At 40.4% G+C, this 15488-nt stretch overlaps 2 protein-coding genes across 2 annotated transcripts; one reads left to right on the top strand and one right to left on the bottom strand.

Annotated features, from left to right (window-relative positions):
• Positions 1-3167: 3167 nt before the first annotated feature.
• On the top strand, positions 3168-3962 carry LOC107494515 (uncharacterized). Its single transcript, XM_016115556.1, has one exon. It carries the CDS (start codon positions 3168-3170, stop codon positions 3960-3962), a length of 795 nt encoding a protein of 264 aa, XP_015971042.1.
• Positions 3963-11171: 7209 nt separating this feature from the next.
• Positions 11172-11750, bottom strand: LOC107494513 (uncharacterized). The gene has a single exon (XM_016115554.1). It carries the CDS (start codon positions 11748-11750, stop codon positions 11172-11174), a length of 579 nt encoding a protein of 192 aa, XP_015971040.1.
• Positions 11751-15488: the final 3738 nt, after the last annotated feature.

A 15488-nucleotide genomic window follows, 5' to 3' on the forward strand; every position in this document is an offset into this window, starting at 1 on the left:
TCACGCCAACACTGTGCTCTGGGGAAGCATATGTCAGTGAGGATCTGGTCTAATCTCTGTTCACTGTTGACCCTCCTAGTTTAAGAGTAGGGGTTCTCTCTAGTCGGAGATAACTGAAATAGCTCCCTCACCCTCTCTGGACCAAACTCCAAGATCCTCCCTTTGACCATGGTGCGCCAGTTCTTTGGATTGGGGTTCATGCCCTTGAAATACTTGTAAGTCACCCAAGTATTGGCATAGAATTTCTAGACCATCAGACGTTCCACTGCAGTCACAGGGTTGCATAGAACTTTCCAACCACTCCTCTGAATCCGCTCTCGGATCTTCGGATACTCATCCGACTGTAAATCAAACTTCACTTTCGGGATCACTTTCTTCTTGCTCAAATTGACTGGGTAGGGATGGGGGTGTAGGTGGGCACAACATGTTTTTAACTTTTCAAAAATTTCACCTTTTTCGAAGTAACCATTTCCGCGCTGCTGGCGCTAAACGCCCACTTTGGCGTTTAATGGCGTAGCGTTTTTTAAAAAAAATTGGGACCAGGGCTCGGCGCTAAACGCACAGGTCCCCGAGCGTTTAGCACCGAGCAAACATAAAGGTTTTTTAAGTTGGTGTCATTTCTAGCGCTAAACGCCCAGCTTGATGTTTAGCGCCATTGAGACAGTAGCTTTTTCTTGAAATTCATATTTGTTGGCCCTAAACGCTCATGTTTGCGTTTAGCGCCAGTGTCGACATAAAAACTCCTAGGATTGTGTGCCATTTTTGGAACTAAATGCTCAGCTTGGCATTTACCACCACTCAAACAGAAAGTTTCCCTTGAAATTTGTGTCATTTCTAACGCTGAACACCTAACCTAGCGTTTAGCGCTAGAGCACCCGAATCTCTTCTTCCCCAGGGTGTTCTGTCTTCCCTTCTGATCCCTCCTGTTCCTGTTTCAAACACTTTGCATGACCACAAACATAAATAAACCAAGGAAAACTATGAATAAAAATTAAAAGTAAGTGAAAATAAAAATGAACACAAAATCAAAGGAATAAGGATTGAGTTGCCTCTCAACAAGCACTTATTTAACGTCACTAGCTTGACGGTTGAGGCGGGATTGATCATAGTGCTTCAACTCTTCACCTCTCACCGTGAATTGTCTCCCTGTGTCTTCATGGATTAGCTCAATATGTTCAAGAGAAAAGATTTTGCTCACTGTTTGAGGCAACACTGGACTTTGAGTCAATACCACTTTCATCCCCAGTGAGAAATCTTTAATAGGGATCTTCTTTTTTCTCTATCTCCTGGGCACTTTCTTCTTAGGAACTTCCTCTTTAGTGGATGTTGCACCCCAACACCAAACTTAGGGTTGATATCAGGGGCAATTGTATTGATTCCCATCAAAGGAGGCTTGAGCTGCAAACTCTGTTTTACCTCATTAAGGGATTCTTGGAGACTTGGATCAGTGAACTCATTCTTTATACAAATGCTTTCTTCATTTGAATGATCTATGGTTTAAAAACCTTGAAGGTCAACTGCTCCTCATGCACCCTCAACACCAATTCACCTTCTTCCACATCAATCATAGCTCTCCATATAGCTAGGAATGGTCTTTTTAGGATTATGGAGGCGTTTTCATCCTCCCCCATGATCTCCTTCTTTCTAGTATTCAAAAAATTAGTTATTTTGAAGAGAATATAGATATATTTTAAAATACATATAATGTTGAAATGTGAATCTCTATTATAGTAATATATTAAAATTATTAAAATTAAGTTTATATTAATAATTGTTAATAATAATATAACTAAGGATAGTATTAAAAATATAAAAAAATATAACATTTTTTTGTTTTCTTGCTTATGGAAAAAAAAATTTTAGTAGGACTGACATGAAATTTTTCTTTCCTTCCTATTTTTTTATATCAAAACAAAAGAAATTACAATTTTTCATTATTTTTTTTCATTCATTTTTTTTCTCTCCAACTAAAATAGTATTAAGAACTTGTGATTTATGTAAGGCCCTTATAACCTAGTACAAATTAATATTTCCAATAAGATTGTTTCTTTTAATAAATATTTAAAGACAATAAAAAAATAGTAGATACATCCGTATCGCTGGTCCTCACTTAGAAGCCTATGATATATGTAAGGCATCAATAACTAGATTCAACTAACAATGTTCATAGTATCATAATGGTTGCACCGTATAGGAAATGGTATATTCAATGATGTATCGTAGAATCCTATTGCAACCATTGAATAAGGATAAAATTAATCAATTTATCTTTCAAAAAGTCCCCAATCATCATCCACGTGGAGCTATTTTTCAATCTTTATATTTATTAATATGCACAAGACATATATTTTTAGTATATTATCTGTACTGTACCCCCTAAGATCTCGGGCAAAACTGAGTCATATCTCGACACGACCTATCATGAAAACGACTCTATCTTAACAGAACGCTCCCATCAATCTCGCGACGAGATCAGGTGCTAAGATCTCGGACGAAACCAACTGCTAGCTCCACACTAAATTGGGCTATAAAATGACCATGGCATCAACGATAAAGCACACAACAAATTCATTCCATAATAACATACTACCAAATAGCGTTTCGATCATACACACGCTTTTGTTTAAGTGATTCATTTACTGACTTGGGCGTCGGAGTCCTTTTTGCAGGTACCACGCTCGGGTCTGAGTTCACGAGGATATCCCCGGTTCGGGTCAAGTTATAAAGCATACCGAGCAACGAGGAGCTGACGTATAGCTCGGGAAGAGTATCCTTGACAGAACATTTGACGCTCACCGTGGGGCCAAAGAGTTTAAATTCACCCCATCCTGTTATTTTAATTTTCATAACTTATCCATATCTGCCTTGTACCCCTTTTTCTTTGCAAAAAAGGAAGCATGACTGATCTCTCGGAGACTCAGCAACATCCTCGGACCAAAGCCGATCTCATGGCCGCTAACACCGCCCTCCTAGCAGAAAATCAGTGGATGGCCGAGCTGTTAGCAGCAGTGCAGAATAACGGAGAACGGAAAGTCGATAGCAAAAAGACAAACATTGATCAGCACGAAGAGCATCAGTCAGAGTCCAACGTGAAGACTGGGGAAACACCCCCCAAAACCAAAAGACAATGAACCAACCCGTTTTTTGAAGAAATAATGAATTTCAAAATGCCTAAGAATTGTACACTCCCTATGACTCTAACACCATATAAGGGGATCGGATATCCTAGAGTTCATGTCACAAAATTCGAGTCTATGATGTTCCTCAATAGTGACTCCGATCCCATCCTGTGCCGATCTTTTCCAACCTTTTTAGATAGAGTCGCTTTATTATGGTTTTCTAATTTGCCTGCAGGATCCATAACCAGCTTTGACGAGTTTGCCAAGATGTTCATCAATCACTTCGCAGCATCCAAAATCTATGTGAGAGACTCGGACTACCTTAGCACAATTAAACAAGGGCAGCATGAAAGTCTAAAGGACTACATGACATGCTTTACAACAGTAGCTATGGAGATCTTCAACCTTAATCCAGAAGTGCAGCTGCATGCCATTAAGAGTGGTCTTCGAGCTGGAAAATTCCAGGAAGCTATAGCTGTGGCAAAACCGAAAACATTAGAGGAGTTCCGGGATAAAGCCACTAGACAAATCGAAATAGAGGAATTACGTGAAACTCGAAGGAGCAAAAGACTACTATCACGGAAGGAAAAAGACAAGCTGTACAGGTCCCATAACAAAGACTCCAAAAAACCTTTTAAACTAACTCCAAAATTTGATACATATACTAGGTTTAACACCAGAAGAGAGGACATCATTAAAAAGATACTGCGCAACAAATTCATAAAGACACCAAGCAAAGCAGGAACATACAAAAGCAAACATTGCACATTCCACCAAAAATTCAGGCACACCACTGATGAATGCGTAGTAGCTAAGGACCTACTGGAGCAGTTAGCAAGATAGGGACTATTGGACAAATACGTTAGCTCTAGAAGTCGAAAAGAGCCAACCAAGGATACGGTATGACTCAGATCACAGAGCAAAAGAAATATGGCATAGCCTGGTAGAGATCCATGCCTCCAAAGGAGTCCTAAACTACATATCAGGTGGCTTTGCTAGAGGCAGAGGAACTAACACAGCCAGGAAAAGGAGTTATCAAACTATGATGGCAATGGAAGGATCTCATTAGAGCCCACCAGTTCCGATCTCAGCCGCCCACATCAGTTTCAATACTGACGACTTTAAATTGCAAACACCAAATTTAGACGACCCAGTGGTGATCTCGGTGCGCATTGGAGAACTAACCGTAAAGAAGGTCTTGCTCGATCCAGAGAGCAGTGCTGATATCTTATTCTACTCCACGTTCAAAAAGATGCAGTTAAGTGACAAGGCACTGCAACCATTAGAGGGAGAATTGGCAAGATTCTCAGGTGAAAGAGTCCTTGTATCAGGTTATGTATGGTTAAGAACAACACTGGGAGAACCCCCCAAACTCTAAAACACTAGACATCCAGATATAGATGCATCCAAATGACGAAGATAAGACAGTGTTTGTAACCGACCAAGGTAATTTTTGCTATAAGGTAATGCCTTTCAAACTAAAAAAATGCAGGAGCAAGTGATTAGAGACTGATGGCAAAATCTTTAAAAGTCAAATCGGACAAAACATCGAAATATACGTCGACGATATGGTGGCCAAGTCTAGTTCAGAGAAACAACACAAAGCCGACCTTCAGGAGATTTTCCAGTAACTCCGAACATACAATATGAGACTAAACCCAGAAAAATGCACATTTGGCATACAGAAAGGCAAAGTTCTCGGGTTTATGCTCACAAACAGAGGTATAGAAGCTAATCCCGATAAATGTCAAGCAGTTCTAAACATGCAGTCACCAAAAACAATCAAGGAAATACAACGTCTAATAGGTTGCTTAGTCGCCCTATCCAGATTCTTACCAGCAGCAGCCACTAGATCCTACCATTTCTTCAAAACCATGAAGAAGTTAGATAAGTTCGTTTGGACAGAAGATTGTGAAAAGGCCTTCTCCGAATTCAAACATATCCTGGGGTCACCACCTATACTTAAAAAACTAGAACAAGGTAAACCACTCTTTGTAGTCCTTTCAATTTCCACTAACACTATCAATTCTGTCTTGTAACAGAAGTAGGAAAAGAGGAACACCCGGTGTATTTTGTAAGCAAAGTATTACAAAATGCCAAGCCAAGATACCCGATGATAGAAAAATTGGCATTCGGTCTAGTAATCACTGCTCGATGGTTGAGGCATTACTTTCAAACACACCCAATTATAGTTCGAATCGGTCATCCCCTACTATTCTTGCCTGAATGAGCCGAGGTATAGGTCATCCTCTGGAAAAAGGTCAGCAAACTCCCCAGGTGAAACGTGATATACGTCGGCGGCTGGAGAATAGGGGAGGTGGGTACCTGCAAAGACACTCCAACGCTCAAGTCAGTAAAGAGATATGTGTGTAAAACTTTGCTGTCAAAAAGATTGCGTACCTCTTGAAGCTTTCCCCTCTCTCCTTATATCTGGTTGGATGAGGTTGATTATTTGTCTGAGTCGTAACGTCTGGGAGGAAATTCATTGCATATCCGACGTTATTGGATGAAAATTAATGCTGATTATTATGAATAGTCGGTTATGACCGAGGATTATGCGTTTCCAAGCTATAACTCGTAACTGGCATTTACTGGTCATATCACAGCCCCCAAGTTTGGCCTGATTTAGAGGAGACAGGTTGAGCTTTTTAAAATGTTATTAACGAGTTATAGCTCGATATATGGAGCCCTCAGATTAATGTGGATCATTGAAGTCTACCCTTGGTATGTGAAAAGACTTGGACACGTGTAACGGTGTTGAATCAATGCCTTTCATGGGTTGCTGTGTGAATTATTTATTATTTTTGTGGGCTAGTGCAACTTCCAATGTTTATATCTAACCATCTAAAGTGGGATGTGTTTAACGGCTAGGATTCAATTATGGAACTGAAGAGTTGATTAAATGAGTGGCTAGGGTGTAATATTTCTACATGGTTAATGTGCTTGACTGGGAGACATCTACAGAAGCTTTTAAGGAAGAATGAGTACAATAGGTTAGTAACTTTCCTTTGCCTTTTACCATTTTAAGTAACTTCCCTGTTTCAGTAAAAAAAGATGAGTGATAAAAAGAAAAAATTGCTACCCCAAGTCGAAGATAATGGGTCTTATGAATGGGTTGACAATGACGTTCACATACGGGCTTCTCTATTTTTTGATAAGGAGAGTGTGAATAGAGTGAATTTGGCCAGGATAGTGAGACTTGGATTTCATCTAGAATTGTTGCCATGCAACTGGTCTGATCTCATTTTCCATAGGAGATAGGATTTTGAAAGCTTTTATATGTATAGCTGTGTGATGGAAGAATTGCGTGTTAAGCTTCCTTTTTTCAATTTTGAATGTGATGTGATGAAACAAATGAACTGCGCTCCTTCCCAAATCCACCCAAATGGCTGGGCCTTTATCAAATGTTTCCAAGTTCTGATGCAATTTTTTGAAATTGAAGTTGAAATGGAACTGTTCTTTTCCTTATTTCAAGCCAAAGGGGTGTGGAAGGGTCTGTGGATAAATCTGAATAGTACTCCAGGCTTTTCTGAAAAAACTATATAAATCGTCTTTCAAAGATTTTAAAGAAATATTTTTGAAAGTAAAGTCAGTAGACAAAGAGTTTCCATTTTACCTTGATGAACACTTGGGGGAAAAATTCTCAATGTATTGGTGTTGTCAACCACAGCACATATTGGGTCCTGAACTTATTAGTGGTCAAAATGAATGTATAATTTCGCTCCTGATTGAGATGGTGGATAAAGGTGGTTTGATATCTGTGTCTGAGTTGCTTCCTTGGGAGGAAGATAAATCAGCTGTATTAAATTACCTTGGTAAGAAAATTGAAAAATGTTTATTGTTGTTTATGTTTGTTATCTGATCTAATGATCACTTTTCCTTTATGTTACAACTGGTACATTTCCTGGAGTAACTGCTTCAAGCCTAGGATCCCGATTTAAGAGCAAAAACTTTGAAGGTTCCTCTTCCAACCCGGATAAGGTGGATAGTGGAGCAGAGGTCAACCAGCCCCCAGCAAAAAAAAGGGAATTGTATTCAAAAAGAGAAAATTAGACGTGGTTATCCAGGATGGTGAACGGAGCAGGGATGAGGTGTTGCAGCTTGAAGATTTATCAAGCTTTACCATGAGGCAAGAAAAATTGCATTCTTTTGAAAATGAAGGGGAAGGATCGTCGGTTTGGAGTCGAAAATTTCCCTTTAATGTCGTCGCAGATGAAGTCGTTCAATCCTCGACAGATATAACCCGGGTGGACGAGGTTAGGGATATAGGGGTTGACCAATATTTGCAGGTTAGGCATATGCAAAAAAAATTCTTTGTTTTCTCTTTACAAAACATGATTCCTATGCTAATACTGATTCCTAAATTGTAGGTATTAGGATTTCGATTGGCTAGTATTGGTCGTAGTCAGGAGAAAAAACATAGAAGGGTAGTATGTGAGGCTTCTGAAATTGCTAATTTAAAAGAACAGTTAATGTTGAAGGATACAACTTTAACTGATTTGAAAAAGAAATTATCTGAATTAGAGGAGGAATTGAAAATGGAAAAGGAATGTCACGGGAAGGCTGCTGATTTGTTGAAAAAGAAAGAAAAAGACCTCACGGGTGTAAACGACCAAGTTGTTGAGTTAACCTAAAAAATGAAAGAGTATGAAAGTAACAAAGAGGGGGGATATTGCTTTAGAGAGTTGACATTCCATGTGTTGGGAATTTCGGTGCCATCTAGCTGTTCCAATTTATAAGCTCCTCGTCTAAGTACTTCATATACTCGGTACGGACTATCCCATGCTGCTGTGAGCTTTCCGTGGGAGGAGGGTCGGCGAGCCTGCTCAGTTTTCCTTAGAATTAAGTCGCCGACATTGAATGATCTTGGGAACACCCTCCGCGTATATCATTGGCTAAGTTGTTGTTGTAAAGCTCGGTGCCGAACATCTTCTGTTTCCCGAATCTCTTCGATTAGGTCAAGTTCTACTTGCCTGGCTTGATCATGGTGCTCGGCTAATGTCCGCATCGAGTATTGAGACACTTCTATAGGAATCATGGCTTCAGATCCATATACCAAGAGAAATGGTGTTTCCTTAGTTGTCGAATGTGCTGTAGTATTGTATGCCCATAATACTTCAGGAACAAATTCGGCCCATAGGCCCTTTGCATTGTTGAGCTTTTTTCTTAATGCTTGTAGGATGACCTTATTAGCTGCTTCTGCTAATCCATTGGACTGTGGATGCTCCACAGAGGAAAAATGTTGTTTTATCTTTAAATTATGCAAAAAAAATTTGAAATTATGGTCGGTAAACTGTTGACCATTGTCAGATACAATGTGACCTGGTATACCAAATCTACAGATTATATTTCTCCAAACAAAGCTTATCATCTGGGATAACGTGATTTTTGCCAAAGGCTGCGCTTCGATCCATTTAGAAAAATAATCGATTGCAACTATCAAATATTTCACCTATCTTGGGGCAGTGGGGAAAGGCCCGAGGATATCGATTCCCCATCTATTGAATGGCCAGCTTACCACTGAATGATGAAGCTGCTCGGCAGGTATGTTGATGATCGGGGAATGCTTCTGACAATTGTCACAAGTTCGAACTTTTTGACTGTTATCTTCCTATATTGTTGGCCAATAAAAACCAGCTCAGAGTATTTTCTATGCCAGGCTCCAAGCTCCAGAGTGTATTCCACAAATGCCTTCGTGAGCCTCGGATAAAACAAGGTCGGCCTCCGACCTGTCCAAACATTTTAATAGAGGTCGAGAATATTCTCGCCTATACAGAACATTATTTAATAACGTGAAGAAAGAGGCTTGTCGCCTGAATTTGTTCTTATCTTTAACTTCCTCTGGGATGGAACCATGATGGAGGTATTGAATATAAGGCTGCTACCAACTGTCTTCATTTATAATGTTTAAAATATTAAATGTATCAATGCTCGGCTTATCTAAAGTTGAATGCAAAAGCGTGGCAGTGTGTGCTTGTGTAGTCGCCAGCTTTGATAAAACATCTGCTCTGTGGTTTTGTTCTCTAGGTATATGAATAACCTCAACTTTGGAAAAACCATTTAGTAAAAAAACTGTTGAACAACATCCAGGTATTTCAATAAAATTTGATCTTTTGTTTGAAAACTTTGATTCACTTGTTGAACGATTAACAACGAATCACAGTACACTTTTAAATTAGCAATATGTAAATCGGTTGCTAACCTGAGCCCAACTATGAGGGCTTCGTATTCGGCCTGGTTATTACTGGCTTTGAATAAGAACCGGAGAGAATGTTCCAGAACTATGCCATCCGAGCTTTATAGTAGTATGCCTGCTCCAGCTCCTTGAGGGTTTGAAGCGCCATCTACGAACAAGGTCCATGCCTGGGCTTCATCTTTGGAGTATGAGTCCATAAACTCAGCTACAAAATCGGCCAAGCATTGTGACTTAACAGATCCTCTAGGCTGGTACTGAATATTGAATTCTAATAGTTCAATAGACCACTTGATTAGTCGTCCTGCCAATTCAGGCTTAGAAAGTATCTGCCGAAGTGGTTGTCCGATTCTGACGATGATTGTGTGACTCTGAAAATAAGGTCAGAGCCGTCTTGCAGAGAAAATTAATGCTAGGGCGAGCTTTTCGAGCCTTGGGTAACGAAGCTTTGCATTTTGTAGTGACTTGCTCACAAAATATACTGGCTACTGGACTTTGTTGCTTTCTGTAATAAGAACAGAGATAATGGCGACATCAGTTATAGACAAATATAGATATAATGGCTCGCCGAGCTTTGGTTTTTGTAAAATAGGTGGCTTTGAAAGAAATTGCTTTAAGCTCATGAATGCAGCTTCACAGTTTTCATCCCGTGAAAAATTTTTTGTGTCATTCCTCAAGCCTGAAAAAAGTTAAAGGATTTAGATGCTAAGCACGGCAGAAATCTGGACAATGCTGCTAATCTGCCTGTTAATCGTTGAACCTCCTTTATCGTCATCAGACTGCGCATGTCAAGTATTGCTTGACACTTTTCTGGATTTGCTTCAATACCTCGGCCTGTCAGGATGAAGCCGAGGAATTTTCCCTCCGAACACCAAAGGCGCATTTCTCGGGATTCAGTCTCATGTTATATTTTTGGATCTGTGTGAATATTTCATCAATGTCTTGTATGTGGGGATGTCCAATCTTTGTCTTGACGACCTTGTCGTTGACGTATACTTCAATGTTCCTGCCTATTTGCTGCTCAAAGATCTTGTTCATTAATCTCTGGTATGTTGCACCTGCATTCTTTAAACCAAAAGGCATGACATTATAATAGTGATTACCATATTCAGTTATGAAGGCAGTTTTTTCTTGGTCTGATGGATGCATAAGGATCTGGTTATAGCCAGAATATGCATCCATGAAACTCAAAGTGCCATAGCCACAAGAATTATCTACTAAAGTGTCAATGCAGGGTAAAAGATAAGCATCTTTAGGACAAGCCTTATTTAAGTCAGTAAAGTCGACGCACATGCGCCATTTACCGTTATTCTTTTTTACCATAACGACATTGGCCAATCAAGTCATAAATTGGATCTCTCGGATGAACTGTGAGTCGATGAGTTTATTGACTTCCATCATGGAGGCCAATCGTTTCTCGATTCCGAGATTGCGTTTCTTTTGAGAAACTGGTCGGGCTGTTGGACTCACTGCTAATTTATGTGTGATTACTGACGGATCGATCCCTGGCATATCCCGGGAAGTCCAGGCAAATAGGTCGGCGTTCTGGCATAATAAATTAATCAGCTTTTCCTTGTCCTCACTGTCGATTGATGTTCCGATAAAAGTGAACTTCGTTGGATCTTTGGTCAAGGTGACCTTTGTTAGATCTTCGTTTGGCGTGGGGCATTCTTGAAAGTCGGTCCTCGGGTCTAGCTCGGCTAGGTTTGGTTTGGTTTGTCAAGATGTCCTTGCCGGGCCAAGCGCTCTAGTATATCCTTAACAATTATACATTCGTCGGTTGTATGGCCGTGTTTCTGATGAAAGGTGCAGTATTTGGATTTGTCAATGTTTTTTGGTTCATGGTAACTGCCTGCCTTTCAGGGAGGTTTAATCAGCTTTGAGTTCAGTATCTCCTTAATAATGTCATCCCTCTTAGCGTTGAACTGGGTATATGATTCATAGCAAGGAACTGATTTGAAGCTCTTCTTATTATCGCGAGGTTTTTCATCGTCTTTGGTGGCCGATTTGTTTGCTTTTCGTGCCTGGTGGAGCTCCTCAATGTCTATCTGTCCCTTGGCTTTCTCACGAAACACGGCCAAAGTTTTGGGCTTAGTGACGGCGATGGTCTCTTGGAATTTACCTGGGTGAAGGCCGCTTTTGATGGCATGAAGGTGAACTTCGGGGTGGATGTCGGGTATTTTCATAGCCACCTTTGTGAAACGGGTGATATAATCTTTTAGGCTTTCTTGTGGTCCCTGTTTAATGGTCGTTAAATAATCAGAATCATGGAGATATATTGCAGATGCTGCGAAATAGTCTTCAAATTGCTTAGCTAACTCTTGAAAACGTGATATAGAATCTACAGGCAAAGAGCAAAACCAGTCAAGTACAGGACCATCTAAGAAAGACGGGAAACAACGACATAAAATAGGATCAGATGCACCGTTAACAATCATAATAGATCAAATTTTTTTAATATGTTGCTTCGGGTCCCCCAAACCGTCGTATGGAGTTAAAGTCGTCGGCATGGTGAACTGTCTGGGAAGCTGAAAGTTCATTATGTCAGCTGTGAATGGCCCTGCAGAGTTGTCGGGCTTTTCTTCCTTATCATCGGGTTGGGCTCTTTCACTCTGATGGCCCCTGTCATTCTCACTCTAAGGTGTCTCAGAGACATGAGTTGGTGCCGATTGATGCTCGTCATTCCCCTGCCGCTCGTGGTGATCGTTATTGTGCTCCAGGCGAGCATTAACTAGTTGCGCGATTTGGTTTTGCATTCTCTGATTCTCCTTCGCCATCTGTTGGTTTGCTTGTTAAAGCTCGGTCACCATCCATAGAAGCTCGGATGGGGTGGGAGGAGGAACATCAGCCATAGATAGTTACGAGGAATTCGGGGCTTATGACAAATGATATCTTAAGTTCGGCCCCACGGTGGGTGCCAAATATTCTTGCCTAAATGAGCCGAGGTATAGGTCGTCCTCCGAAAAAGGTCGGCGAACTCCCAGGCGGAACGTGATATACGTCGGCAGCTGGAGAACAGGAGAGGTGGGTACCTGCAAAGACACTCCAACGCTCAAGTCAGTAAAGAGATATGTGTGTAAAACTTTGCTCTCGAAAAGATTGCGTACCTTCTGAAGCTTTCCCCTCTCTCCTTATATCTGGTTGGATGAGGTTGATCATTTTGTCTGAGTCGTAACGTCCGAGGAGGGAATTCATTGCATATCCGACGTTATTGGATGAAAATTAATGCTGATTATTATGAATAGTCGGTTATGACCGATGATTATGCGTTTTCGAGCTATAACTCATAACTGACGTTTACTGGTCATATCACCTCCGAAACATATTATCAAAGCCAGAGCTAGCAGGATGATTGACAAAATGGGCAATAGAGCTCTCTGAATTTGACATATCATATCAATCACGAAGATCACCTAAAGCAGAAGCATTGGCTAACTTCATCTCAGAATTCACAGAAAAAGAGGATCGCATTAAAACATGGGAATTATACATAGACAGAGCATCAAACGAAAACGGATGTGGAGTAGGAATCCTCCTAAAAGACAATAATGGAGTCCATGCCGAACAGTCAATAAAGTTTCTTTTTGAAACAACCAATAACCAGACCGAGTATGAAGCTCTACTAGAAGGCCTAAGGTTAGCCAAGGAAGTAGGGATTTCCAGTTTAAAAGTACATTGTGACTCCCTCCTTGTGGTAGAACAGGTAAATGGTCATTTTCAGGTATGAGATTCACTTCTAGAAAAATATTTGAACTCGGTCAAAACCATAATGTAATTTTTTCAAAATTTTTAAATACTGCATATACCTAAAGAACAAAATTGCAGGGCCGATATTTTATCCAAATTAGCTACATATAGGGTAACAGATCAAACAAAAAATTGAACCATCTTACACTAACGGAATCCAGTTTAGATACAAAATTTGTTTTAAGTATGTCACAGGAAGAAGATTGGCGAAGCGCATTTATTCACTACTTAAAAAGAGGAGAAATACCCGAGGGTGAAAACCCAAGGACATTCAAATACAAAGCAAACCAGCATACCCTATTAGGGGCGGACCTATACATGCGAGGTATATTCCAACCTCTTCTGAAATGCCTTGGCCGAGCAGAAGCAGAAACCGCCATGGACAAGCTACATGATGGGATCTACGGACACCATACCAGAAGTAGGAGTTTGGCCACAAAAATACTCTGAGCAAGATACTTTTGGCCGACGTTAAGAAAAGATTGCAGAAATAAGGTACAAAACTGCGATGCATGTCAGAGATGCGCCCCGCACATCCACAACCCAGCCGAGCTATTACATACCTCAGACGTCAGCTGACCGTTTCACAAATGGGGGATGGACATACTCTAACTATTCCCATTCTCAACAGGACAGGTAAAGTTCCTTTTAGTAGCTGTTGATTACTTCACAAAATGGATAGAAGCATAGCCTCTTACCAAAATAACAGCAAAAAAGGTACAAAATTTCATTTGGAAATCAATTATATGTAGATTTGGTTTACCTAGGGAAATCGTATTTGATAATGACAGACAATTTACAGATAAAAAGATCCCATCATATCTAACCGACCTGCATATCAAACATTGTTTTTCCTCTGTCGAATACCCACAAACCAATGGGCTCGCGGAGGTGGCTAACAAAGTTATCTTGGAGGCCTTAAAAAAGAAACTGACAGATGCTAATGGACGATGGGCCGAGCTTATACCGAAAGTGTTGTGGAGTTATAACACAACACCCCACACAACAACAAATGAAAGCCCATTCCGACTAGTCTATGGTGCAGACTGTATGATACCCATCGAGATTAGCCAAGAGTCCAATTGGACCGAATACTTTGATGAGCGGATAATTTATACGCTTTTTAGCATTGTTTTTAGGAAGTTTTTAGTAAGTTTTAGTTACTTTTTAGTATATCTTTATTATTTTTTATGCAAAAATCATATTTCTGGACTTTACTATGAGTTTGTATATTTTTCTGTGATTTTAGGTATTTTCTGGCTGAAATTGAGGGACCTGAGCAAAAATCTAATTCAAAGGCTGAGAAAGGACAGCAGATGCTATTGGATTCTGACCCTCCTACACTCGAAGTGGATTTTATGGAGCTATAGAAGTCCAATTGGCGTGCTCTTAACTGTGTTGGAAAGTAGACATCTTGGGCTTTTCAGTAATTTATAATAGTCCATACTTTATCCGAGATTTGATGGCCCAAACTGGTGTCCAAACACCCACCAGAGACCCTTCTCTGGCATAAAATGCCAGAACTGGCACCAAAGCTGGAGTTAAACGCCCAAACTGGCACCCAAGCTGGCGTTTAACTCCAAGAAGAGCCTATGCACGTGAAAGCTTCAATGCTCAGCTCAAACACACACTAAGTGGGCCCCGGAAGTGGATTTCTGTACTATCTGCACTTAGTTACTCATTTTCTGTAAACCTAGTTTACTAGTTTAGTATAAATATCACTTTTTACTATTGTATTCATATTTTTGGATGACTTTTTGATCCTTTGATCAGGTCTTCTTCCCCTATTTTTGAATTCTTATGCCTAGACCTTTTGTTCTTATGTATTTTCAACGGTGGAGTTTCTACACCTCATAGAATAAGGTGAGGAGCTCTGCTGTTCCTCATGAATTAATGCAAGTACTATTGTTTTTCTTTCAATTCGCACCTACTTCTTCTCCAAGATATACTCTCGTACTTAATTCAGTTAAGTTAGACTGAAGGGGTGATCCGTGACAATCACCCACTATCTTCAGTACTCGCTTAGCTAAGATCTGCGTGCCTGACAACCACAAGCGGTCTACATGATGTTCAACGTAGTCATTGGATGCCAGCTGGAGTATATTCTCTTGGGTCTCTGATCCATGTGTTTGACTAGCATCTCCTGGCAACAGAGCATTAAAATTAGTGAGATCAGAACCTTCGTGGGATAGGCTAGAAATAATTGGCAGCATTCCTGAGATCCAAAAGTCCAAATCTTGTCTGTGGTATTCCGAGAAGGATCTGAGAAGGGATGACTATGACGAGCTTCAAACTCACGATGTTAGGCACAGTGACAGTGCGCAAAAGGATCAATGGATCTTATTCCGATACAAGTGAGAACTGACAGATGATTAGCCCTGCGGTGAGAACCGTAGCCGGACCATTTTCACTGAGAGGACAGATGGTAG

Source organism: Arachis duranensis, chromosome 6, assembly GCF_000817695.3.
Source record: "Arachis duranensis cultivar V14167 chromosome 6, aradu.V14167.gnm2.J7QH, whole genome shotgun sequence".
Lineage (NCBI taxonomy): Eukaryota > Viridiplantae > Streptophyta > Magnoliopsida > Fabales > Fabaceae > Arachis > Arachis duranensis.

Excerpts from the sequence above, each read along its gene's own strand:
- LOC107494513 (XM_016115554.1), bottom strand. The coding sequence starts at position 11,750 with ATGATTGTTAACGGTGCATCTGATCCTATTTTATGTCGTTGTTTCCCG.
- LOC107494515 (XM_016115556.1), top strand. The coding sequence starts at position 3,168 with ATGCCTAAGAATTGTACACTCCCTATGACTCTAACACCATATAAGGGG.